The sequence below is a fragment of the Martes martes genome (assembly GCF_963455335.1).
Source record: "Martes martes genome assembly, chromosome: 10".
In the NCBI taxonomy this organism is placed as follows: Eukaryota; Metazoa; Chordata; class Mammalia; order Carnivora; family Mustelidae; genus Martes; species Martes martes.
Genome location: NC_137898.1, coordinates 94,900,536 through 94,921,159, shown reverse-complemented (window position 1 = coordinate 94,921,159; position 20,624 = coordinate 94,900,536). Strand labels below are relative to the sequence as shown.

The 20,624-nt window shown below is 46.6% G+C and overlaps 1 protein-coding gene across 1 annotated transcript; it reads left to right on the top strand.

Moving 5' to 3' along the window:
- The first annotated feature begins 1,826 nt into the window (after positions 1 to 1,826).
- TIRAP (TIR domain containing adaptor protein) lies at positions 1,827 to 19,986 on the top strand. Its single transcript, XM_080815843.1, has 4 exons — positions 1,827 to 1,912; positions 13,915 to 14,076; positions 15,560 to 16,153; positions 16,751 to 19,986. The coding sequence occupies exons 2-4, from the start codon at positions 14,007 to 14,009 to the stop codon at positions 16,768 to 16,770; spliced, it is 684 nt and encodes a 227-aa protein (XP_080671969.1). The 5' UTR covers positions 1,827 to 1,912; positions 13,915 to 14,006; the 3' UTR covers positions 16,771 to 19,986.
- Positions 19,987 to 20,624: the final 638 nt, after the last annotated feature.

Below are 20,624 nucleotides of genomic sequence, written 5' to 3'. Positions count from 1 at the left end.
TCACCTTTGCCCCAACACTGAGCTGTCGCCATGGGTGTCCCCGACCTGCTCTCAGCCAGGGCTTACTGGAGGGCCTGTGCCTTGCGCTGGAGTGGGAGGGGGAGCCCTGGCTTCAGAGAACTGGCAGTCTCACGGGAGGGCCAACCCCTGGGACGCCCAACTCCAAACAGCACGACGTGGTACAGGGCTGGTAATGAACGAGGCGGGAAGGGCAGGGTTAAGAATGCAGGAGAGGGGTGCCTGGGTGGCTCAGTGGGTTGAGCCTCTGCCTTCGGCTCAGGTCATGATCTCAGGGTCCTGGGATCGAGCCCCGCATCGGCTCTCTGCTCAGCAGGGAGCCTGCTTCCTCCTCTCTCTTTCTCTGCCTGCCTCTCTGCCTACTCGTGATCTCTGTCAAAAAATAAATAAAAACTTAAAAAAAAAATGCAGGAGAAAGGAGACTTCTGGAAGGGCGAGGTTGAAGAGCACAGCTGGGAGAGGGAGAACCCGGTGGGTGGAGGAACAGCAGAGGTCCAGCACCCAGCCCGCCAAGCAGAGGTGTGTTTGATAAGGGGTGAAAGAAGCCCTTCCTGTACTTCCTACTTCATCTCACCTACTCCTCCCCGCAACACTGGGAACCAGATACCATAACCTCACGATGAGTAAAGTGAACCTAGACAGGCCACATATGTCCGTCCCCAAGGTCAGACAGCTAGTAAGTGAAGAACTCTGGGTGTGAACCCCAGGGATCCTGCTCAGAGCCCTCCTGTACAGCCCGACACCACACTGCCTCCCAGCATTAGCCACGAACTCGCCCTGCTGGCTGGTGAGAAACAGGAAATCAGATTGAAAGGGAGACCATGAGTCCATCGGTCCTATTAAACCAGCTGCATCGTCCAGCATTTTGGGCACACGGCTGTAGGAACGTTTCCCAAACTGGCAGGCCACGGAACACCGATCAGGAAGATACTGGTATTTCTACTACGGTGAAACAAGTTTGGGAAAGGCTACGTGTTGTATTCCCTCCATCCCCCACCCCGTCCTGGTCCTTCAGGAAGCGTATCCGCAAGCGGGCAGGTGAAGAACCCAGCGCCTGGCCAAAGGCTGGCTCAGCACGTTTTTGCAGCCTGGGAGCGTGGGGTTCGGCATCGGCTTCAGCTGTGTGACCCCCGCACCCGCGCTTCTGCGGTGAGAGTCACGCTACCACCTACCTCGTGGCCTTAGGACAAGCCCTTCAATCTCCACTTTTCTTTTTTTTTTTTGGAGAGGGAAAGAGTGCGCGCGTGGGGTAGGAGTAGAGGGAGAGGGAAAGAGAGAATCTTGAGCAGGCTCCGCGCGGAGCAGAGCCGCATCGATCTCAGGAACCACACATCAGGACCTGAGCGGAAATCAAGAGTGGGCGACTTAACCCACCGAACCACCCAGGTGCCCCTCCACTTTTCGGAACTGTAGAAAAAAAAGGTACAACGGCTGGCCTTGCAGGGCGTTAAGAAAATGAAATGAATGGAACAAGGGTTTCTTTCCTTCTCCCCGACACAGAACAAAGCCGAGGCTTCAGGCTGTCCGGGTGCGTTCTGGGGGACGCGGGAGCACGGACTCTTCTGCAAGTTTCTGCGGGGTTGCGGGCTCCGGGGCTTTCCGGGCCCCGTGGGCTGGGCGGCGAGGAGCACCGGGGAGGCGCGGCTCCCGGGCGGAGCGACGGGGCGGCCGGCGGCGGGAGTGCCCTGCAGGCCCAGGGCGCGGGCCAGGGAGGGGCCGCGGGCCGGGCCGCCCTGCCGCTTCCGGGGGAGCCGGGGAGCCGGGGAGCCGGGAGGCCGTCTGCCCGGGCCTGCGCGCCGCACTTCCCCCTCGCCGGGGGCGGCTGGCACAGCGCGGGAGCCCGAGCCAGCCCCGCGGCCCGCGCCGCTCGGGGGTCGCCGCCACCCACGCGCAGGTGAGCCCTCGGCGGGGGCGGGTCGGGGTCCCGGCGCTGGAGCGGGGCGTGCGGGCCGGGGGCGGGGTCCCCGGGAAGTGCGGGGCCTCTGCGCCCCTGCGCCCCTGCGCCCCTGCGCCGCCTTCCGGACTGGCCGCATAACCGCGGCACGTCTGCCCCGGGGCCCGCCTTCCACTCTCCTGCCCCCTCTACCTGGGTGCCGCGGGCACCCTGAACGCGGAAACGGGTGAACAGGCTCTCCAAGAAAGCTGTCCCTTTCTCCGTCGCGAAGGAGCTAGTGCAGGGAGCCCCCTTCCGTGTGGGTTGAAGAGCCCGGCCCGGTCGGGTGGTTTCCATCTTTCACTGTAGTGTTTCTGCCACGGTCTCCTCACGCCCTCCTTTGCTCTTCTGATGGCCTTTGCGACTGTTCCAGCAAGAACACGGCTTTCGTTAGGGTTCAGGACCCACGGAGGCATTTCTTTCACGAACGTCTGTCTTGGGCAGGGCAACCGGTGCAGCGCGGAGTGACAGCATGGGAAAGGGAGGGGTCAGCCCTGTCCTTCCCCTGCCGACGGACAGATTAGAAATCCCAACACAACCCTGGTCAGTGCCACTGAGAGAGGGACAGTCCCGAGTACTCGCGTAGCTGAGACACCAAAGCGGAGGGCACCGAGGGCCAGGAGTGACGGTCGGAGAAAGTCACATCTAGTTATTCTTTATCTTAACTTTTAAGACATTATTGAAATACGACCTGCATACAGGGGCGCCTGGGTGGCTCAGTGGGTTAAGCCTCTGCGTTCGGCTCAGGTCATGGTCTCAGGGTCCTGGAATCGAGTCCCGCATCGGGCTCTCTGCTCAGCGGGGAGCCTGCTTCCTCCTCTCTCTGGCTGCCTCTCTGCCTACTTGTGATCTCTGTCAAATAAATAAAATCTTTAAAAAAACGAAATAAATATGGCCTGCATACAGAGAATTGCACAGTCACAAGTGTACAGCTAACCCAGTTTTCACACAGTGAACATTTCCTAGGCAACCTGCATCCAGAATAAATGAAATCTCACTAGCACTCCGGAAGCCCTCTATGTCCACTTCCGATGACTACTTTCGTCTAAGGGGGAACTATTATCCTGGCTTCTCACATCATAAAAAGTTTACTTGGGGGACGCCTGGGTGGCTCAGTTGGTTAAGCAGCTGCCTTCGGCTCAGGTCATGATCCCAGCGTCCTGGGATCGAGTCCCACATCGGGCTCCTTGCTCGGCAGGGAGCCTGCTTCTCCCTCTGCCTGCCACTCTGTCTGCTTGTGCTCACTCTCGCTCCTCTCTCTCTCTCTTTCTCTGACAAATAAATAAATAAATAAATAAATCTTTAAAAAAAGTTTACTTGGTTTTGAACTTCTGATATATGGGCTCACGGGTACCTACCTTTTGCGTGTAGTACTTTATCCTCAGTATGTGAGATGCAGCCAAGTTGCATTTAGCCGTGATTCATGGATCTCAGCTGATGTGTGATTCTACACTGCGCAGATAGAGCACAATTTACTTCTACTTTCTACCGGACACTTGGGAGGATGGACCGGGGTTGCTTCCATGTTGGGGTTTTTTTTGCTTGGTTGGTTTTTTTGAATAGTGCCAGGAGGATTCCTGTGGTTGTCTTTTGGTGCACGTATAGAGCAGTTCTGTTGGGTATATGCCTAAGAGTGGAAATGCTGGGTGTGTTCGTGATCAGCTTTAGTATACTTCAGTGCCACATAGTTTTCCAAAGTGGTTGTGCGAGTTTACACTCCCACTAGCAGTGAGTTCCTGCTTCTCAACATCTTTACTAATACTTGATACTGTCTCTTTTTTTCATTGTAGCCATTCTGCTCAGTGCTCGGGCAGGGTGTTGGACTGAGGTCTTACTTTGCATTTCTCTTAGGGGTAATGAATCTTCGTCTTTTCATGTCTGTTGGGCATTTGGATACCCTTTTGCAAAGTGTTCGGTTCTTCTGCCCATTTTTTTCAATAGATTTTTACTTTCCTACTAGTTTGTAAAACTTCTTAAATATTCTAGTTATGAAACACTGGAGATATATTTTTAAATTATCTTCTCAGGAGATGGCCTTTTCACTCGAAGATGTCTTTTGATGAATAGAAATTCTTCCCGTTAGTATTGCCGGATTGCTCTCTCCCCTCCCATACAGTTGTATTATTTATGACCAGTTGAAAAAAATCTTTGCTTACGCCAGGGGGTAGTGGGTGGGCAAAATGAGTGAAGGTGGTCAGAAGGTACAAACTCCAGTTATGAAATAAAAGAAATCCTGGGGATGTAAATTTACAGCATGGTGACTAGACTATGAAACCGGATTGCGTATTTGAAGGTTGCTAACAGAGGGGATTTATTCTCATCACAAGATAAAAATATGTGTAACTGTGTAGAGATGGGTGTTATTTTTGTGGTGACCATTTCATGATATATACATATATCAGATCACTGTGTTGTACACTTGAAACTAATATGTTATATGTCAATTACATCTCAATTTTATTTTTTATTGATTATTTTTTTGACATATAATGTATTATTTGCCCCAGGGGTACAAGTCTGTGAATCGTCAGGCTTACACACTTCACAGCCCTCACCATACTACATTACATCTCAATTTTAAATAACCAGAAGATGAAATCAGGAAGATAATCTCCTATAATGTCCACTAAAAGCAATTTTCTTGTTATTCTCACTTCTATCTACCGCCCATTTGAGATTGAGTTTTTTGTATCGTGTAAGATATGGGTCAAGATTTATTTTTTTCCACAGGCTATCAAAATTGACGCAGCACCATTTCTCCACTGTTTGGCAGTGTCAGCCGTGTTATTCATCAGGAAACTGTATGGATGTGGGTCTGTTTCTAGACACCCTGTTTTTCTATCCATCTGTCTACTTGTGCACCTTAAATAGTGCTTTATAGTAAGTCTTTATTATTCTGGTGGTGGAAGCTCCTCTGCAATGTTCTTCTTTAAGATTTTAGGTATTTTTTTTTAATCTAACTATGCCTCCCAAAGCCTTAAAAAAAATATATATATATATATATATATATAAAGTAGTCATTTTGTAAGCTCAATAGGGGACTAGTGTAAAAGGGTATATAATTGGCACAATTTGTAAACCGTATCTATCCATAAATTTACTAGTGGCACAATCTATATTACATTCAATGCTGCGTATTTACATCAGATCTACTGCAAAGTAAATACAAAATCAATTTACACCATTTTAGGGGATCCTGGGTGGCTCAGTGGGTTAAAGCCTCTGCCTTTAGTTCAGGTCATTGACTCAGGGTCCTGGGATCGAGCCCCGCATCAGGCTCTCTGCTCAGCGAGGGGCCTGCTTCCTTCTCTCTCCCTGCCTGCCTCTCTGACTACTTGTAATCTCTGTCTATCAAATAAATAAAATCTTAAAAAAAAATTATACCATTTTAGTTAAAATAAGCTTGAGCCCCTGTATGATACAGTTTCAAAAGCAGAGAGAATTTTTTATAACTGAGAAACTGAAGTTTCCCAAAGACCAATTTGCTACTTTTTTGCAAAATGCATCAACATTAATTATAATGCTTCCCATTCATGTTGGATCCCTAAGATAATTCCATGTGACCGAACTTCAGCTGAAGTTTCAGATTTGAATAACCAAAGTTACAATATTTTTGACTTATAATTTCATTTTTAAAAATGGGTGCCGTTATACACATGTATGCATATATATATACCTTTTGACATTTTTAAAGTCTTCAAAATTTATAAAATATAGTGTTGAAAGCGTATGTGCCCATGGACGTGATTTATTTTAATACAGGTCATAAGACTTCAGTTAATCAACCGGAATTCTCTGACTGTTCTCTGCCTGCTAGAGTTCCATCTTAAATTTGACTTGATAGCAGATTCAGTCATTTGGAATTTATTTCATAAATTCAATCTCAAGATTTACTGGGCTGCTTTTGCTCTTTCACTGCTTATAAAAATAAGTAACAATATAAATTGAGACTAGTGGTTCCTTGGGTCAGAATTTCCTAGACAGCTCTTCCAAAATGGATTCTTGGGCCCCATTTCTGAAATACTGAATAAGGTTTTCCAGGAGTATCTGTATTTTTTAAAAGCTCTCTAGGTGATAACAATAATGCAACTTAGTTTGGGAGCCACTGACATAAGCCACTAGACCAATCTTCTTAGGTACATCAGAATCCTGAGGTATTTGTTTAAAAATCCTTTTCCCAAGCTTTACCCAGAGATTTGCTTCAGTAGATTTGGGAGGGGGCACGAGAACTGGCATTTTAAGGTATTTTTTGTTTTGTTTTGTTTTAAGATTTTATTTATTTGTCAGAGAGAGAGAGAACACAAGCAGGCAGAGTGGCAGGCAGAGGCAAAGAGAGAGAAGCAGGCTCCATGCTGGACAAGGAGCCCAATGCAGGACTGGATCCCAGGACCCTGGGATCATGACCTGAGCCAAAGGCAGCGGCTTAACTGACTGAGCCACCCAGGTGCCCGGGAACTGTAATCTTAAACCATCATTTCTGCTAGTCCCTGTATTTGTTTTCTGGGCTGCATAACAAGTGACCACAAATTCAGCAGTATACCCCAACACCTGTTTATTATATCATAGTTTCTGTGGGTTAAGGGCCCAGGCAAGGCTTGGCTGAGTCTTCTGCTGGGGTCTGACCTGGCTTACGTCCAGGTACTAGCTGGGGCCGCAAAGCCACTGGGGTTTAAATGGGGTAAGAGCCACTACCACGCTCCCTCAGGTTGTTCTTTGTTGGCAGAATCTTCTTGCAGTTGTAAGACCGAGGTCTGTTTTCTTGCTGGCTGTCAGCTGGAGATTACTTCTCTAGAGGTTACTTCTAGAGATCACACAGCTTCTAGAGGCTGCCTGCAATTTCTTGACACTGGCCCTCTCACAACGAGGCTGTCAGATTCTTCAAAGTTGGTAAAGGAATCACTCTCCGGTCGGCTAAGATAGATTTAAACACAAACACATAAACACACACACACACACACACACACACACACAAGTATGACATGATATTCATATATATGCCATATTCATATGTACACATCTTTTACATATATACGTATATATATATATTTTTTTTTTAAGTAATCTCTACGCCCCATGCAGGGCTTGAATTCATGACCCCAAGTAGAGTGTACATATCTTTTTTTTTTTTAAAGATTTTATTTATTTATTTAACAGAGAGAGAGATCATAAGTGGGCAGAGAGGCAGGCAGAGAGAGGGGGAAGCAGGCTCCCCGCCGAGCAGAGAGCCCGATGCAGGGCTCGATCCCAGGACCCTGAGATCATGACCTGAGCCGAAGGCAGAGGCTTTAGCCCACTGAGCCACCCAGGTGCCCCAACAGGTGTACATATCTTATATGGTAGATATATACATAATATGTGTGTACATATAAATGCATATACATTCACGTATACATCATGTGTATGGTAATGTAACCAGGTAAGTGACATCCCATAATCTTTGCCATATTCAGTCGGTTAGAAGTCATGGGTCTGGCCCACACTTACGGGTGTGAACATGGAGCCCACCCTGGGGCCAGTCTACTCATCTGTATACTGCTCTTGGAAACAACAGTATTGTATCCATCCTGCTATTAACAGTTAAATTGAGCACTTTAAATGATACTCTCCTGCATGTCCTAACGATCCTACCCACCAAGGGTTTTAGCAAATGTTTGAGAAGCAAACTTAATCACTGAAACCAGTGTTCTTAAAGTCAAAATCAAGTGTCAGGATAATTTGTTCATCGAAGAAGTGAAAAACTCTTTCAGACAATGTAAATCTTTAAACAGACCTGTCTTTCGCACTCAGATTCAGGGCTTCCTCCGTTCACTAGCAGGACAGACAATCAAAGATTGTGTAATCGTTTCCTACTGCTTCTGTAACAAATCACCAAAAACTTAGTGGTTTAATAGGACAGACATTGATTAGCTGACAGTTGTGGCAGTCAGAGGTCTTAAATGGATTGGCAGGGCTGTGTTCCTTCTGGATGCTCTAGAGAAGAATCCTTTTGCTTGCCTTGCCTTTTCCTGTATTCCCTGCTCTGGGGCCCACATGACACCAGCCTCTGCTTCTGCTGTCACTCCTCCTCACTCTGACCCTCCTGCCTGCCTCTCAGAAGGACCCTTGTGATTACATTGAGCCCTCTCAGATAATCCAGGATACTCTGCACATCTCAAGATCCTTAATCCCATCTACAAAGTCCATTTTTGCCATGGAGGGTAGCATATTCACTGGTTCTGAGGATTAGGATGTGGATATCTTTATGGAACCGTTATCCTGTCCACCACTGACAGTGATTCTTGCTTAGCAGAAATGTAATATAAATGATATAAAATACATATTCTCTTTTAAAAAGATTTTATTTATTTATTTGATAGAGAGGGCATGTGATGGGGGAGGGTCAGGGGAGAAGCAGACTCACCACTGAGCAGGGAGCCCATTCGGAACTCGATCATGGGACTCCAGGTCATGACCTGAGCCAAAGACAGTCACTTAACCAACTGAGCCACCCAGGTGCCCTAAAATACATATTCTAATCATATGTCTTCATAGGTTTCAGTACATTCCCTGTGTAATAGAGATTGGACACCTGTTAGATATTGGATAATACTTAATACGCTTTGTATTTTGTACAGTGAAACCTGATAATATTTCCCTCACATAATATATTCCTACATATCCTACTGCAAAAGCATTCTAAAAAACACTAAAGGGGGACGCCTGGGTGGCTCAGTTGGTTAAGCAGCTGCCTTCGGCTCAGGTCATGATCCCAGCGTCCTGGGATCGAGTCCCACATCGGGCTCCTTGCTTGGTGGGGAACCTGCTTCTCCCTCTGCCTCTGCCTGTGCTTGCTCACTCTCCCTCTCTCTCTCTGACAAATAAATAAATAAAATCTTTAAAAAAAAAAAAAAAAAAAAAAAAAAAAAACACTAAAGGGATCATGCTGTTGCTTTTTTAAAAGAAGCTTTTAGTAATTTTCTATCAAGCCTTTGTAATGATGTATAAAGCAGGCATTTAGGTGTATATCATTTTACTTTATGAATTCTGAAAAAGCACAAGGAAAAGTGACTGTTCTAAGCCACGTGACGAATCTAAGACTAGACAGAGCTAGTAATTAGACCTTCCTTTTGGAGATTTAAGTTCATTAACTTCTCATAGTTTGACAGCTGTGTTTCCTCTCTCTCATAGATGACTAGTTCTAAGTCTTGTAAAGAGTAAAGCGTATTTAAGTGTGATCGCCCCATAGCTTCAGCTGCTCAGGAACTGAAAGATAACAAGGAAGGTGTAGTGGAGTTTTAGATTCCGGGAAGTAGACAGTGTGTAGGGTTAATGGAACTTAGTGCGCCATCTTCCTCAATTATCCTATGTCAAAGATGTTGTCTTTTCCTGTATTTATTTATTTATTTATTTTTAAAGATTTTATTTATTTATTTGACAGAGATCACATGTAGGCAGAGAGGCAGGCAGAGAGAGAGGAGGAAGCAGGCTCCCCACTGAGCAGAGAGCCCGATGCGGGGCTCGATCCCAGGACTCTGGGATCATGACCTGAGCGGAAGGCAGAGGCTTTAACCCACTGAGCCACCCAGGCTCCCCTCTTTTCCTGTATTTAAACATTTCCATAACAGTAGTCCCAGGGGCTTATACCAACCTGCTTACAGTGGCGTATGCTGTTAGGCAACTGGATTTCTTCTTAACCAAGCGATGAGAAAAGGCAACTGCCAAAAATCAGCATGTATGGCCAAAAGGGCAAGTCATGCCATAAAATGAGAAACTGAAACTCTTAAATATATTAAAGTATTATGTTAGTTTCTAAGCTTTAAACTACCATTAAGACTATCAAGTGATTCTCCGGTTTATAAATCAAGGTCGAATAACTTTAAAATTAAGACCAAGGGGCGCCTGGGTGGCTCAGTGGGTTAAAGCCTCTGCCTTCGGCTCAGGTCATGATCCCAGGGTCCTGGGATCGAGCCCCGCATTGGGCTCTCTGCTCAGCAGGGAGCCTGCTTCTCCGTCTCTCTCTCTTCCTGCCTCTCTGCCTACTTGTGATCTCTGTCTGCCAAATAAATAAATAAAATCTTTAAAAAAAATAAAATAAAATTAAGACAAAACTGTCAAGTAATTTTAAAAGTAAGAAAAAACTGTAATTTAAAAATATTTAAATTACATAAAAACCCAGGGACATCATGTCTACTACTGGGAGAAAGAAAGGGCATCTGGAATGGTTGAAATGAAGATGTCGAGGGACAGCAACCCCAGGACCTGGAAAAGGATTTCAAAATCAGTGGTTATCAGGCACTGCCTTCCTTAACTTCGGAATACCACTCAGGCTGTCTGAAACTCAAAGAATATGAGGTGGGAAAATAACCACGCATACATGACAATGTTCAGCTTTTCATGTCCCATTCCTGGCTTGGCAGCTAACTGCTCTTTTCTTTGAAGATGTCTCTGGTTCCTGTGCCCACTTCACTTCTCCCTGCCCCACCACTTGCTGCAGTGGTTTAAGTTCTGTCTTTTTTTTTGAACTTTGATATAGTTTCATGAGTCGTCAGTAACTCATCTGATAGCCCCTGGCTTGGCATAGAGGTGTATAGCATTTAGCAGTGAACAAAAAGCGTCATCCTCAACCTTGAATAACATTTTTCCAACTTGGAAATTTATTACTGTGTGTTTCACAAAACAAGTAGTTTTTCTGTGAGTTCCCATGGGTCCGTTTTGACCTCTGCGGATAGGTCAGAGTGGGAAAGCAAGCAGCTCTGTCCACTCTAGAGCCAGGTTCTCTACCAGCCCTTCACATGCCAACACTGAAACTCCACCTCAGATGGGGGAGGGCTCTGCTCCACATTGTGTCGGCCCAGAAACCTGGGCTAACAGAACCTCCACTATCAGGGATAGCCTGGTCATCGTGGTGAGAAGGAAATACAACAAACTGCCCATTGAAGAGCTTCTTGGTGCTCTGCATTTCCATATAAATTTAGAAGAAGTTTGATAATCCCTGCCTCCCCCCAAACAACAACAACAAATTTGGATAACACGGACCTTAAGATTAGTTTGGGGAAAATTACAATAGTGAGTCTTCTAAACCATGAACATAACGTATCCCTCCAATATCTAGATTATTTTAAATACATGCTAACCCACATTATTTTCTGAACATTATATACTGAATCATTAGCACTTTACATAAATTATGTCATGTGATCTTCATAATAAAGCTGAGAAGGTTCTAGTTTTATTTTAATTTCAAAGATGGAGAAGCTGAAGCTTAGCAAGATTAATAAGTAGCTTGCCAGGGGCCACAGTTAATAAGAGGTGAGAATCCAGGCTCTCTGCCTTTAGTCTGTAGACTTTACCACTATGTGACACTATCTCCCTGAATTGATAGCTGAGGGAGAGGGGGAAAGAGGAAGGGAGGGAGGGAGGGAAGGAGGAGTTTCCCAAGGTTTCTTTCATGTGCTTTCTCTCTCTACTGTTCAACATCTATTTGGATATGTAATTGTTTGTCCAAATCGCAATTGTCCTTGGATTTTAGCATTGACGCAGGAAGTCCTTGTTTGTCTGTGGAACTCTCTGTTTCTCCTTCTAGTCTGAATGTGAGCCTTGCTGGATGGAGTATTCTTTGCTGCAGATTTTTCCCACTCAACTCTTGGACTATATCATGCCTTCTGGCTTGCAGAGTTTGTGCTGAAAAATTTGCTGCTAGCCTTATGGATTTTCCCTTATAAGTAACCATCTTCTTTTGTCTTGCTGCTTTTAAGATTTTTTTCCTTACTACTATATTTTGCCAGTTTAATTATAATATATCTTGGTGTGGATCTGCTTTTCTTGATTTTGTTGGGGGTTCTCCTTGCCTCTTGGATCTGGACATCTGCTTCCTTCCCCAGATTAGGAAGGATTTCAGCTATTATTTCTTCAAATAAATATTCCGCCCCCTTTTCTCTCTCTTCTCCCCCTGCGATCCCTATAATACAAACGTTTTCTGTTTGTGGAATCACTGAGTTCCCTAAGTCTATTCTCGTTTTGCGTAATCCTTTTTTCTCTCTTTCCTTCAGCTTGATTACCTTCTAGGTCACCAATTTGTTCCTTTGCTTCTTCCACCCTGTGGTTCATTGCATCACACCTGTTTACTGTCTCATTTATTGCCCTCTTTAACTCTGAAACGCAATTTCTTAACTCTATGGTAAGGGTCTCCCTGAAGTTTTTAATGGTCTCAGGTCTAATGATCATTCTTATGAGCGTTACTCTAAATTCTCTATCAGACAAGCCAATTGTACCTGCTTTTCTTTTTTTTCTTTTCTTCTTTAAAGACTTTATTTATTTCACAGGCAGAGATCACAAGTAGGCAGAGAGGCAGGCAGAGAAAGAGGAGGAAACAGGCTCCCTGCTGAGCAGAGAACCCAATGTGGGGCTCGATTCCAGAACCCTGGGATCATGACCTGAGCCGAAGGCAGAGGCTTTAACCCACTGAGCCACCCAGGTGCCCCTGCACCTGCTTTTCTTAGATTTCTGGTCATGGCCTTATTTTGTTCTTTCATCTGGTATAAATTCTTCCACGTTCACATTTTATCTAAGTATCTGCCTTCTTCTCTATGTTAGAAAAGCCAGAAAATGGCCTTATGAAGAAGAGGTCACCTAGTGCCCGGGGCCTGGCGCTTCAGTTAGTGTCTCTGGTCCGTGCTGCCTGCACTCTGCTGCTGTGTTTGGGCTGCTCTGTCCTTCAGGCCAGTTGTCGGCAGAGGCTCTCCTTGCCAGCAGTGAGCAGTGTTTGGTCCCTGGCCATCGTGTGCTGAGTTTTAACTAGGTGTGCTCTGGTCTGCTTGTTAAACGAGACCTGACACTGCTTTCACTAGAGCCCTGCAGAACACTCTGGTCCGGAGAAGTGGTGTGGGCAGGGCTTTGTGTCAGTTCTTTTGGCGGAGGGGGCCACCACTGCTGGGAAGGCGACAAGCTTGATGGAGAGGGGCAGTCCCACCAGAGTCGGGGGGAGGCTTGGTATAAGCTGGTTAGGCATCCAGTGTCCCACAGAGCTGCCTGCCACTGGTGGCTCTGTTTATGCTGAGGGGCAACAGGGAAATGGTGCTGGCCAACTCCTTTGTTCTGGAAAGACGTCAGTCTCTCAGACTGCTGCCTCTCCGGGGCAGACTGAATAACCTGCCCCCTGCATGCCCCAGGTGCTCTTCAGATGGCTGTTTCCAAGCCACCTGCCCCCAGTTGCTTGCCCGCCTTCTCTCCAGGAGCAGGGCGGCCCCCTCAGAGCTCTAGCCCAGCCAAGTCCTCCGATCTTTAGAACTCCAGGCTCTAAGTCCCGCTGGATGCAAAATCTCACAAATTTCAGCCCCTCTCGCCTCCCAAGCCACTGGCGCTGGGTTAAACGTTCGCCTTGTGTGGATCTCCTGTGTGCTGCTCTGTCTCAGCCCTTCTCTACAGCCACGGCTCTCCCCCCTTCCTTAACATAGCAGCCAGGATCTGTTTCTCCCCTACATCAGGTCTCTGCACTTCCTACCTTCTTCAATGTGGCTTCTTCTCTTCCTTTAGTTATGGAGTTTGTCCTGCCAGTCTTTGGGTGGATTTTTGTGGGTATTTAGGATGATTTGAGAGTTCTCTAGCTGTGTTCAGGGCACTGGCAAGCCCAGGGTCCTCCCACTCTGCCGCCATCTTTACCCCCTCCTCCCGCACAGGAAGTCCAGATCCAGAACTTCCTGCCCTCTGTCCTGCCCCAGAACCCCAAGGTGCACCTGGCCACGTGCAGCAGGGGACAGTCACTCAACAGCTCACCCTGGGCTCTCACTCTGTCTCGCCACTCTCCACAGATCTGGGTTTTTCTGGAAGCTGGACCCAGTCACAGTGGTTGATGTGGGATAGGGATCAGGGACAAGTAGAGAGACTGAGGCTCAGTCAGGCATTAGGAGAGAACATCTAGAGCCCACACTGGGACTGAGAGTAACGTAAGTACAATTTTTGTGATCCTGTCTCTCTGTCTCTTACAGGATGGCTGTTCCATAAGGTCAAGACTGAGTCCCCGCCCTTCTCTCACTTTACCAATGCCTGGTCTCATGGGGTTAGTTTTGAGCCCCATATTATGGCATCGTCATCATCCTCCTTCCCAGCTCCTCCCTCCCGGTCCAAGAAGCCTCTGGGCAAGATGGCTGGTGAGTGGAAGCCAACTCCTAATTCCGCTGTGTTCACAGCTATGAGTGCATGAAGTGGGAGGGCTGCCTGGCCCACATGCAACAGGACATGGGGGGAGGCTGACGACGGTGGGCTCCTGGGCTCCAGCCTTGACCTCAGAGCCCCCATGCTTTGTGGTGAGTGAGGAGAGAGGCATGTATCATAGAACCTTAGTGCTCTGGGCTCACAGCTTTTCCATGCATGCTAAGCTAATATTCCTAACCTGGAAACCCTGGTGCTGAGCACTTCTCGTCAAAGTCTTTCTGAACCATTCAGAAGAAGGAGCCAAGCAGAGTGAGAAAACAAATAATCTCCAGAACACTGAACTGTCTGTTCTTATCAAAAGCTGGGGAAGCTGAGCTGATCTCATTATGGAATACTTGAATATACCAGGCACTGCATTATCTCAGTTAATCTTCAACAACAATTAAAATGAACCTATGTTACAGATGAGGAAATGGTAGACACAGACTGACTTGCTTAAGGTCATACGGCAAGTAAGGTGTAGGTCCACAGTCAGATTGATGCCTGGCTCCAAAGTGTAGGTTGTAATCACTAGACTTTGCTTTTCAGGAACTCTGAGCAGTAACCCTCTTCCAGGCTTTTGTTTTAACATTTAGCAACAGATTTAGGAATCTGGGATTTCTCGGGGCCAAAAGGATGCCAATCCCTCCCATCTTTCCCTCCCATAAAGGGTAGCCCACCTTAATCTAAATCCACCTCCCCTTACAGCAGAAAGTGGGTTTGGGAATTGATTAATCCTGACCAGCTTACCACGGCTCTGCTTACAGATGAGCAGATGGTTGGCTAGTCACCACTAGTGGGGAGTTTGGGGGTAGAGTGAGCTGACAGTACTAGAAATCAAAGGGCCTAGAATAGGGCAAAGACATCTCTCCTAATCAGGCTGGTAGAAGTCAGAGTCCTTTCCTTTCCTTTTTTTTTTTTTCTTTGCCCCATATTGTTGTTACACCAAAGGCATTTTGTTTATTTAATTATTGAAGTACAACTGACATACATTATATTAGTTTCAGTGGTACAATAAAATAATTCGATATTTGTATATATTGAAATGATCACCCCAAGGTCTAGTTACCATCCATTACCATGCATAATCACAGAACTTTTTTTCTTGTGATGAGGACTTGAAGGTTTCTGCTCTTGGCAACTCTCAAATAGGGAATAGTATAACTATAGCCCGTATGCTGTATATTACATTCTTGTGACTCATAAAAGAGCCAGAGTTTTTATGACCTCCCCAAACCTTTAAAGATAATGGGACCCTGAAGGCAAGTCCTGAAGGATGAACAAAAGAGCAGAGCGGTAGGTCTCTGAGAGTCAGGTGGCACGGTTTTCCCGTTCGGGGCCACGGGCAGACCTGCCGGGTTGTGGGGTCCCCTGTGTAGGGCCATGCAGACGCAGTCTGGTGAGCAGACCCGGCCTGAGCAGCGTTTCTGTCCCCCACAGACTGGTTCCGGCAGGCCCTGTCGAAGCCCAAGAAGCCGCCAGACCCTGCAGAGAGCACCTCCAGGGATGTTTCCCAGCCGAGCTCCCAGGAGGACCCCCCCGCCCGGGGCCTCAGCTCAGCCTGGTCTCCCACCTCCCCACCCACACACGGGGGTGCCAGCAGCAGCAGCAGCAGCAGCAGCAGCGGCCGCTGGAGCAAGGACTATGATGTCTGCGTGTGCCACAGTGAGGAGGACCTGGCGGCCGCCCAAGAGCTGGTCTCCTACCTGGAGGGCAGCACGGCCAGCCTGCGCTGCTTCCTGCAGCTTCGGGACGCCACCCCGGGCGGCGCCATCGTGACCGAGCTGTGCCAGGCCCTGAGCAGCAGTCACTGCCGGGTGCTGCTCATCACCCCAGGCTTCCTGCGGGACCCGTGGTGCAAGTACCAGATGCTGCAGGCCCTGAGCGAGGCCCCTGGGTCCGAGGGCCGCACCATCCCACTGATGTCGGGCCTCACGAGAGCCGCCTACCCTGCCGAGCTCCGGTTCATGTACTTCGTGGATGGCCGGGGTCCCGATGGCGGCTTTCGCCAGGTCAAGGAGGCTGTCATGCGTTGTAAGCTATGGGGTGGGGTGGGGTGGGGTGAGGGGTGGGACAAGGGAGAAAGGCAGCTGGGCCACAGGGCCACAGCGTCTGACCGGCTTTGGTTTTGAGGAGACAGCCACTGTAGCCCAGTAGCGCAGAAGGCAGGCTCTGGAAAAGAGGGAAGTTGTCTGACCCCTCCGTACTTGGGTTTCCCTACTGGTAAAGTGAGAATGATGTATGGCCCTAAGTAAGTATATACACTGAACAAGGGTTCAGACCACAGCCCCGCCCAGGAAAGTCATCCTAGCTGGCAGAGCCTGCCACATGCCAAGTTCTCAATGAAGTATCAGCTGGTATGATTATAAGTACTAGTAGTATTAGGTTTCTCTCACTGAACTCAGGTTGGCCATGTCCAACCAGAGCCAGGAAAATGCCAGGATGGACATTAGCTTAGTAAGGCAAAATAGTGCCAAATACTAGGAAGGAATTGAGTATCTGGGGCTGGGGGGGTGGTAGTATTGGATTACAGTGTGTTTGGAAGTGAAATAAAAAAGAAGATGTGGGAAACAGAGATATCAGGATTTGGGAAGGGGAACAAACCTTGTCATTCTCTTTGCTCTCTTGCAGATCTGCAGACCATCAGCTGATACTTCTTACATCACCTCGGGATCCAGAAAGTTGGAGCAAAGCTGAAAACCGAGTTAGAGAGCCCAGGACCTGAAAGGACCTCACGGGACCTCACAGGGCCTCATAGGGCCTCAGATTCCAGCTGCTGTGACGAGGTGTAAGGAACCAGAGTTTCTAGCACTTCCTATGTAATCCTGGGGTCAGACGGCCCACCGGGTGCCCATTACTGTGGCCTCCCCAGGAAGGCCATGGGCAAGCTGGGGACTCCCCCAGGAAGGTCATGGGGAAGCTGGGGACTCCCCCCCGGAAGGCGTGCAGAAACTGGGGACTCCCCAGGACGGCAATGGGGAAGCCAGAAATTGTAGGTGGCAGGAGTTGCTAACACCAAGATGATCCCCCCTGTTTTGCCTCCTGCCTCACTGGACACACGAACCTGGCACATACCTACGTCTTCTTCCCTTGGGACTGTAGAGAGATGAGTCCTGCCCCCCAAAAGGCGATTCACCTGGGTCACAAGCTAGAAGCCTGCACTGCAACGCTTCAGTGGGGCTGGTGTCCACAGAGGCCAGGCGTCGGGAGAAAGCACCAGGTACCTAGTTCTTCACACACTACTGCCCTTCTCCTTCCCAGGGACATTGTCCACGCCAGAGACTACATGAAAGACGCATTCCGCACTGCACCGTATTTATTTTTATTTCACGTGTGTCATAGAGACACAAACCCAGAAACCATTTTAAATAGACAGGAGGAGGCAGGGAGCAGGCAGGGTGAAGAGAAGGAAAAGCTCAGCGCCTACCGCGGGCTCGGAAGCCCACCCACCAATGCTTTCACTCACACGGTGCGGGGGGCCTCGTCAAAGCCTCAAAGGTCTGACTAGAACTCGTGCTTTTACACGGTCCTTTACCTCTGTACTGAGAGAGGTCAGCACTTTTCTTCTGGGAGATGATTGTGTACCTCACAGGACAGATAAAGTTTCATTCATCTGTTCTTAGTAAGTCTGTTGTTGAACCAAAATGAACTTACTCCCCCGATGGGTACTTTTGTGCCTCTTCTCTCACTTCCCTTCCCATGTCCCCTCCTTCTACTGGAAAAAATTTATATATATATACACATATATATGTGTATATATATATGTGTGTATGTTAGTTTCAGGTGTAAAACATGATTTGACATTTATATATATAATGAAAAACATTTATATTTTAATTATGAATTATTTTATTACATACAAAAAGACTAAATATAACATTCGCTCATGTACCTTCCACCCAGCTTAAGCAGCAAAACCTTACAATCCCTATGGTACCCCCTTTGTGTCCTTAATCACCTTCTCATTCCTTCTCCCATTAGAAGCAATCATGATTCTGAATTTTGAATTTCTTTGGCTTTTCATGTAACACATCCCTGACATGTTTACCTTTACATGCTTTTGTACTGTATGTAAATGGTATTATAATGTTTGTATTCTACAAATTCTTTTTGTCGCTCACATGTAAGATTTATCCGTGTGGATCCATGTAATGCCAGGAAATTCACTTTCATTTCGATATGTTAATATACCACGAATGGACATTTGGTAGTTTCCCATTTGTTGCTATCAAAAGCAATGAGCTCGGGGTGCCTGGGTGGCTCAGTTGATTGGGTGACTGCCTTCGGCTCAGGTCATGATCCCAGGGTCCTGGGACAGAGCCCCGAGTTGGGCTCCCTGCTCAGCGGGGAGCCTGCTTCTCCCTCTCTCTCTGCTGCTCTGCCTGCTTGTGCTCTCTCTCTCTCTGTCAAATAAATAAAATCTTTTTCTTTTTTTAAAGCAATGAGCTTATGAACATTTTGGTACAGGCTTCCATGGTGAGATTTTCTAGGATTTCGCCCAGATGGGGAACAGCTGGGAGTAAATACACACCTTCAGTTTGGGTAGAAAATACCACACTTTCTTCCAAACTGGTTATGTCAGTTTATGTTCCTACCGTTTGTGTATGAGATTTCCCACTTTTTCATGTTCTTACTAAACACATAGAATCATCAGAGTGTAAAATGTTTGCTGATCTGGTGGGTGAAGCTGGTATCCTACTGCCATAATATTCTCTCTTTTTTATGAGAAATTCTATATATATATCATATACCAAAGGGGAAGAGAAAAATCTGATGAATCCCCATATACCCATTGTCTAGCTTCACCAGTTACCAACTCAGAGCTAAGCTCATATCAATAACTCCCAATTCCCTCTCCACCAGATCTCTTTGAGGCAAATCCCAGGCATTATTTTATTCCTCTGTATTAAAACTGTGTATGTTTTTAGGAGTTTTAATGTATCTTTTAAAGAACAGAAAGCTTTATTTTTTTAATATAAAAATGTTTACCAATTACTGCAATCTGTGTTTTTGCGTCTTCTTTAGGAAATCCTTTCCTATTCCTATAATTTCTTCTGGAGCTCTTTCCCATTTAGCTCTTTAATCCACTGGGATGTTTTGCTTGGGTTTGATTTTGTTGTTGTTGTTCTTGGTTGGTAAGTCAAAGGCCCAATTTTTTTCCCATTTGTATAGCCATTCTTTACTGACCAGTAGCCAGTCCACCCTTTCCTCCCACCAACTGTGAGGTCACTGCTGCCATTATACTGTCATGAGTGGGTGTGTCTGCGTATCCCCGCCTAAGTGACACACTGGCTCATTTACTATGATTTTTAAGAAGTCTTAATGCCTATTAGTATTTTTATTAGGCTTATATTGAGATGAGAGATTAATTTGGGAAGAATTGATCATTTTTACATTGAATCTTTTTCTCCGGAAAAATGGTATGTCTCCATTATTGATATCTTGAAATGTATTTCAATAAAGTTGTATAATCAGTCACTTTTATTAGATTTATTCCTTAGTGCTTTATATTTTCTGTTGCCACTGTAAAGGTATTTTTATATTTCTTGTCTATTACGGGTAGAAAGGATCACAGTTCTTTTGCATATTGATTTAATATTAAGCAACCTGCTGAATTACTTAAAAGACCACAGACTTCGTTCGGTTTCTGTAGATAATCATATAATTTGCAAAACAAGGGGCGCCTGGGTGGCTCAGTGGGTTAAGCCTCTGCCTTCAGCTCAGGTCATGATCTCAGGGTCCTGGGATTGAGCCCCGCATTGGGCGCTCCGCTCAGCGGGGAGCCTGCTTCCCCCTCTCTTTCTGCCTGCCTCTCTACCAACTTGTGATCGCTCTCTGTCAAATAAATAAATAAAACCTTTTAAAAAATTTGCAAAACAAAACAAAAAGCTTTAGTTCTTTGTATTTTTGTGCTGCCTAAGACTGCCAGTATGCTGAAAGTGACAATAGCAACTATCTTTGTCTCCTTTATGCTTTTAAAGGGAATGCTTCTAACACTCCCATCCGTTAAATGGGATATTTGTGGGATATTTGTGATAGATTTTTGGTTTGGTGCAAATTTTTTTTGAAGATTTTATTTATGGAGCGCCTGGGTGGCTCAGTGGGTTAAAGCCCCTGCCTTTGGCTCTGGTCATGATCCCAGGGTCTTGGGACCAAGCCCCACATTGGGCTCTCTGCTTAGCGGGGAGCCTGCTTCCTCCTCTCTCTCTCTCTGCCTACTTGTGATCTCTGTCTGTCAAATAAATAAACAAAATCTTAAAAAAAAAAAAGATTTTGTTTATTTATTTGACAGACAGAGATCACAATAGGCAGAGAGGCAGAGAGAGAGAGAGAGAGAGAGGAGGAAGCAGGCTCCGTGCTGAGCAGAGATCCTGACATGGGGCTTGATCCAAGGACTCTGGGATCATGACCCAAGCTGAAGGCAGAGGCTTTAACCCACTGAGCCACTCAGGCACCCCCCCCCCCCAAATTTTTTTTAACAAGTTGTAAGTCTCCTGTTTCTAGT

Coding starts and splice junctions, on each gene's coding strand:
- TIRAP (XM_080815843.1), top strand. CDS start 14,007: ATGGCATCGTCATCATCCTCCTTCCCAGCTCCTCCCTCCCGGTCCAAG. Junction 14,077..15,559: donor GCCTCTGGGCAAGATGGCTG/GTGAGTGGAAGC, acceptor TGTCCCCCACAG/ACTGGTTCCGGCAGGCCCTG. Junction 16,154..16,750: donor CAAGGAGGCTGTCATGCGTT/GTAAGCTATGGG, acceptor GCTCTCTTGCAG/ATCTGCAGACCATCAGCTGA.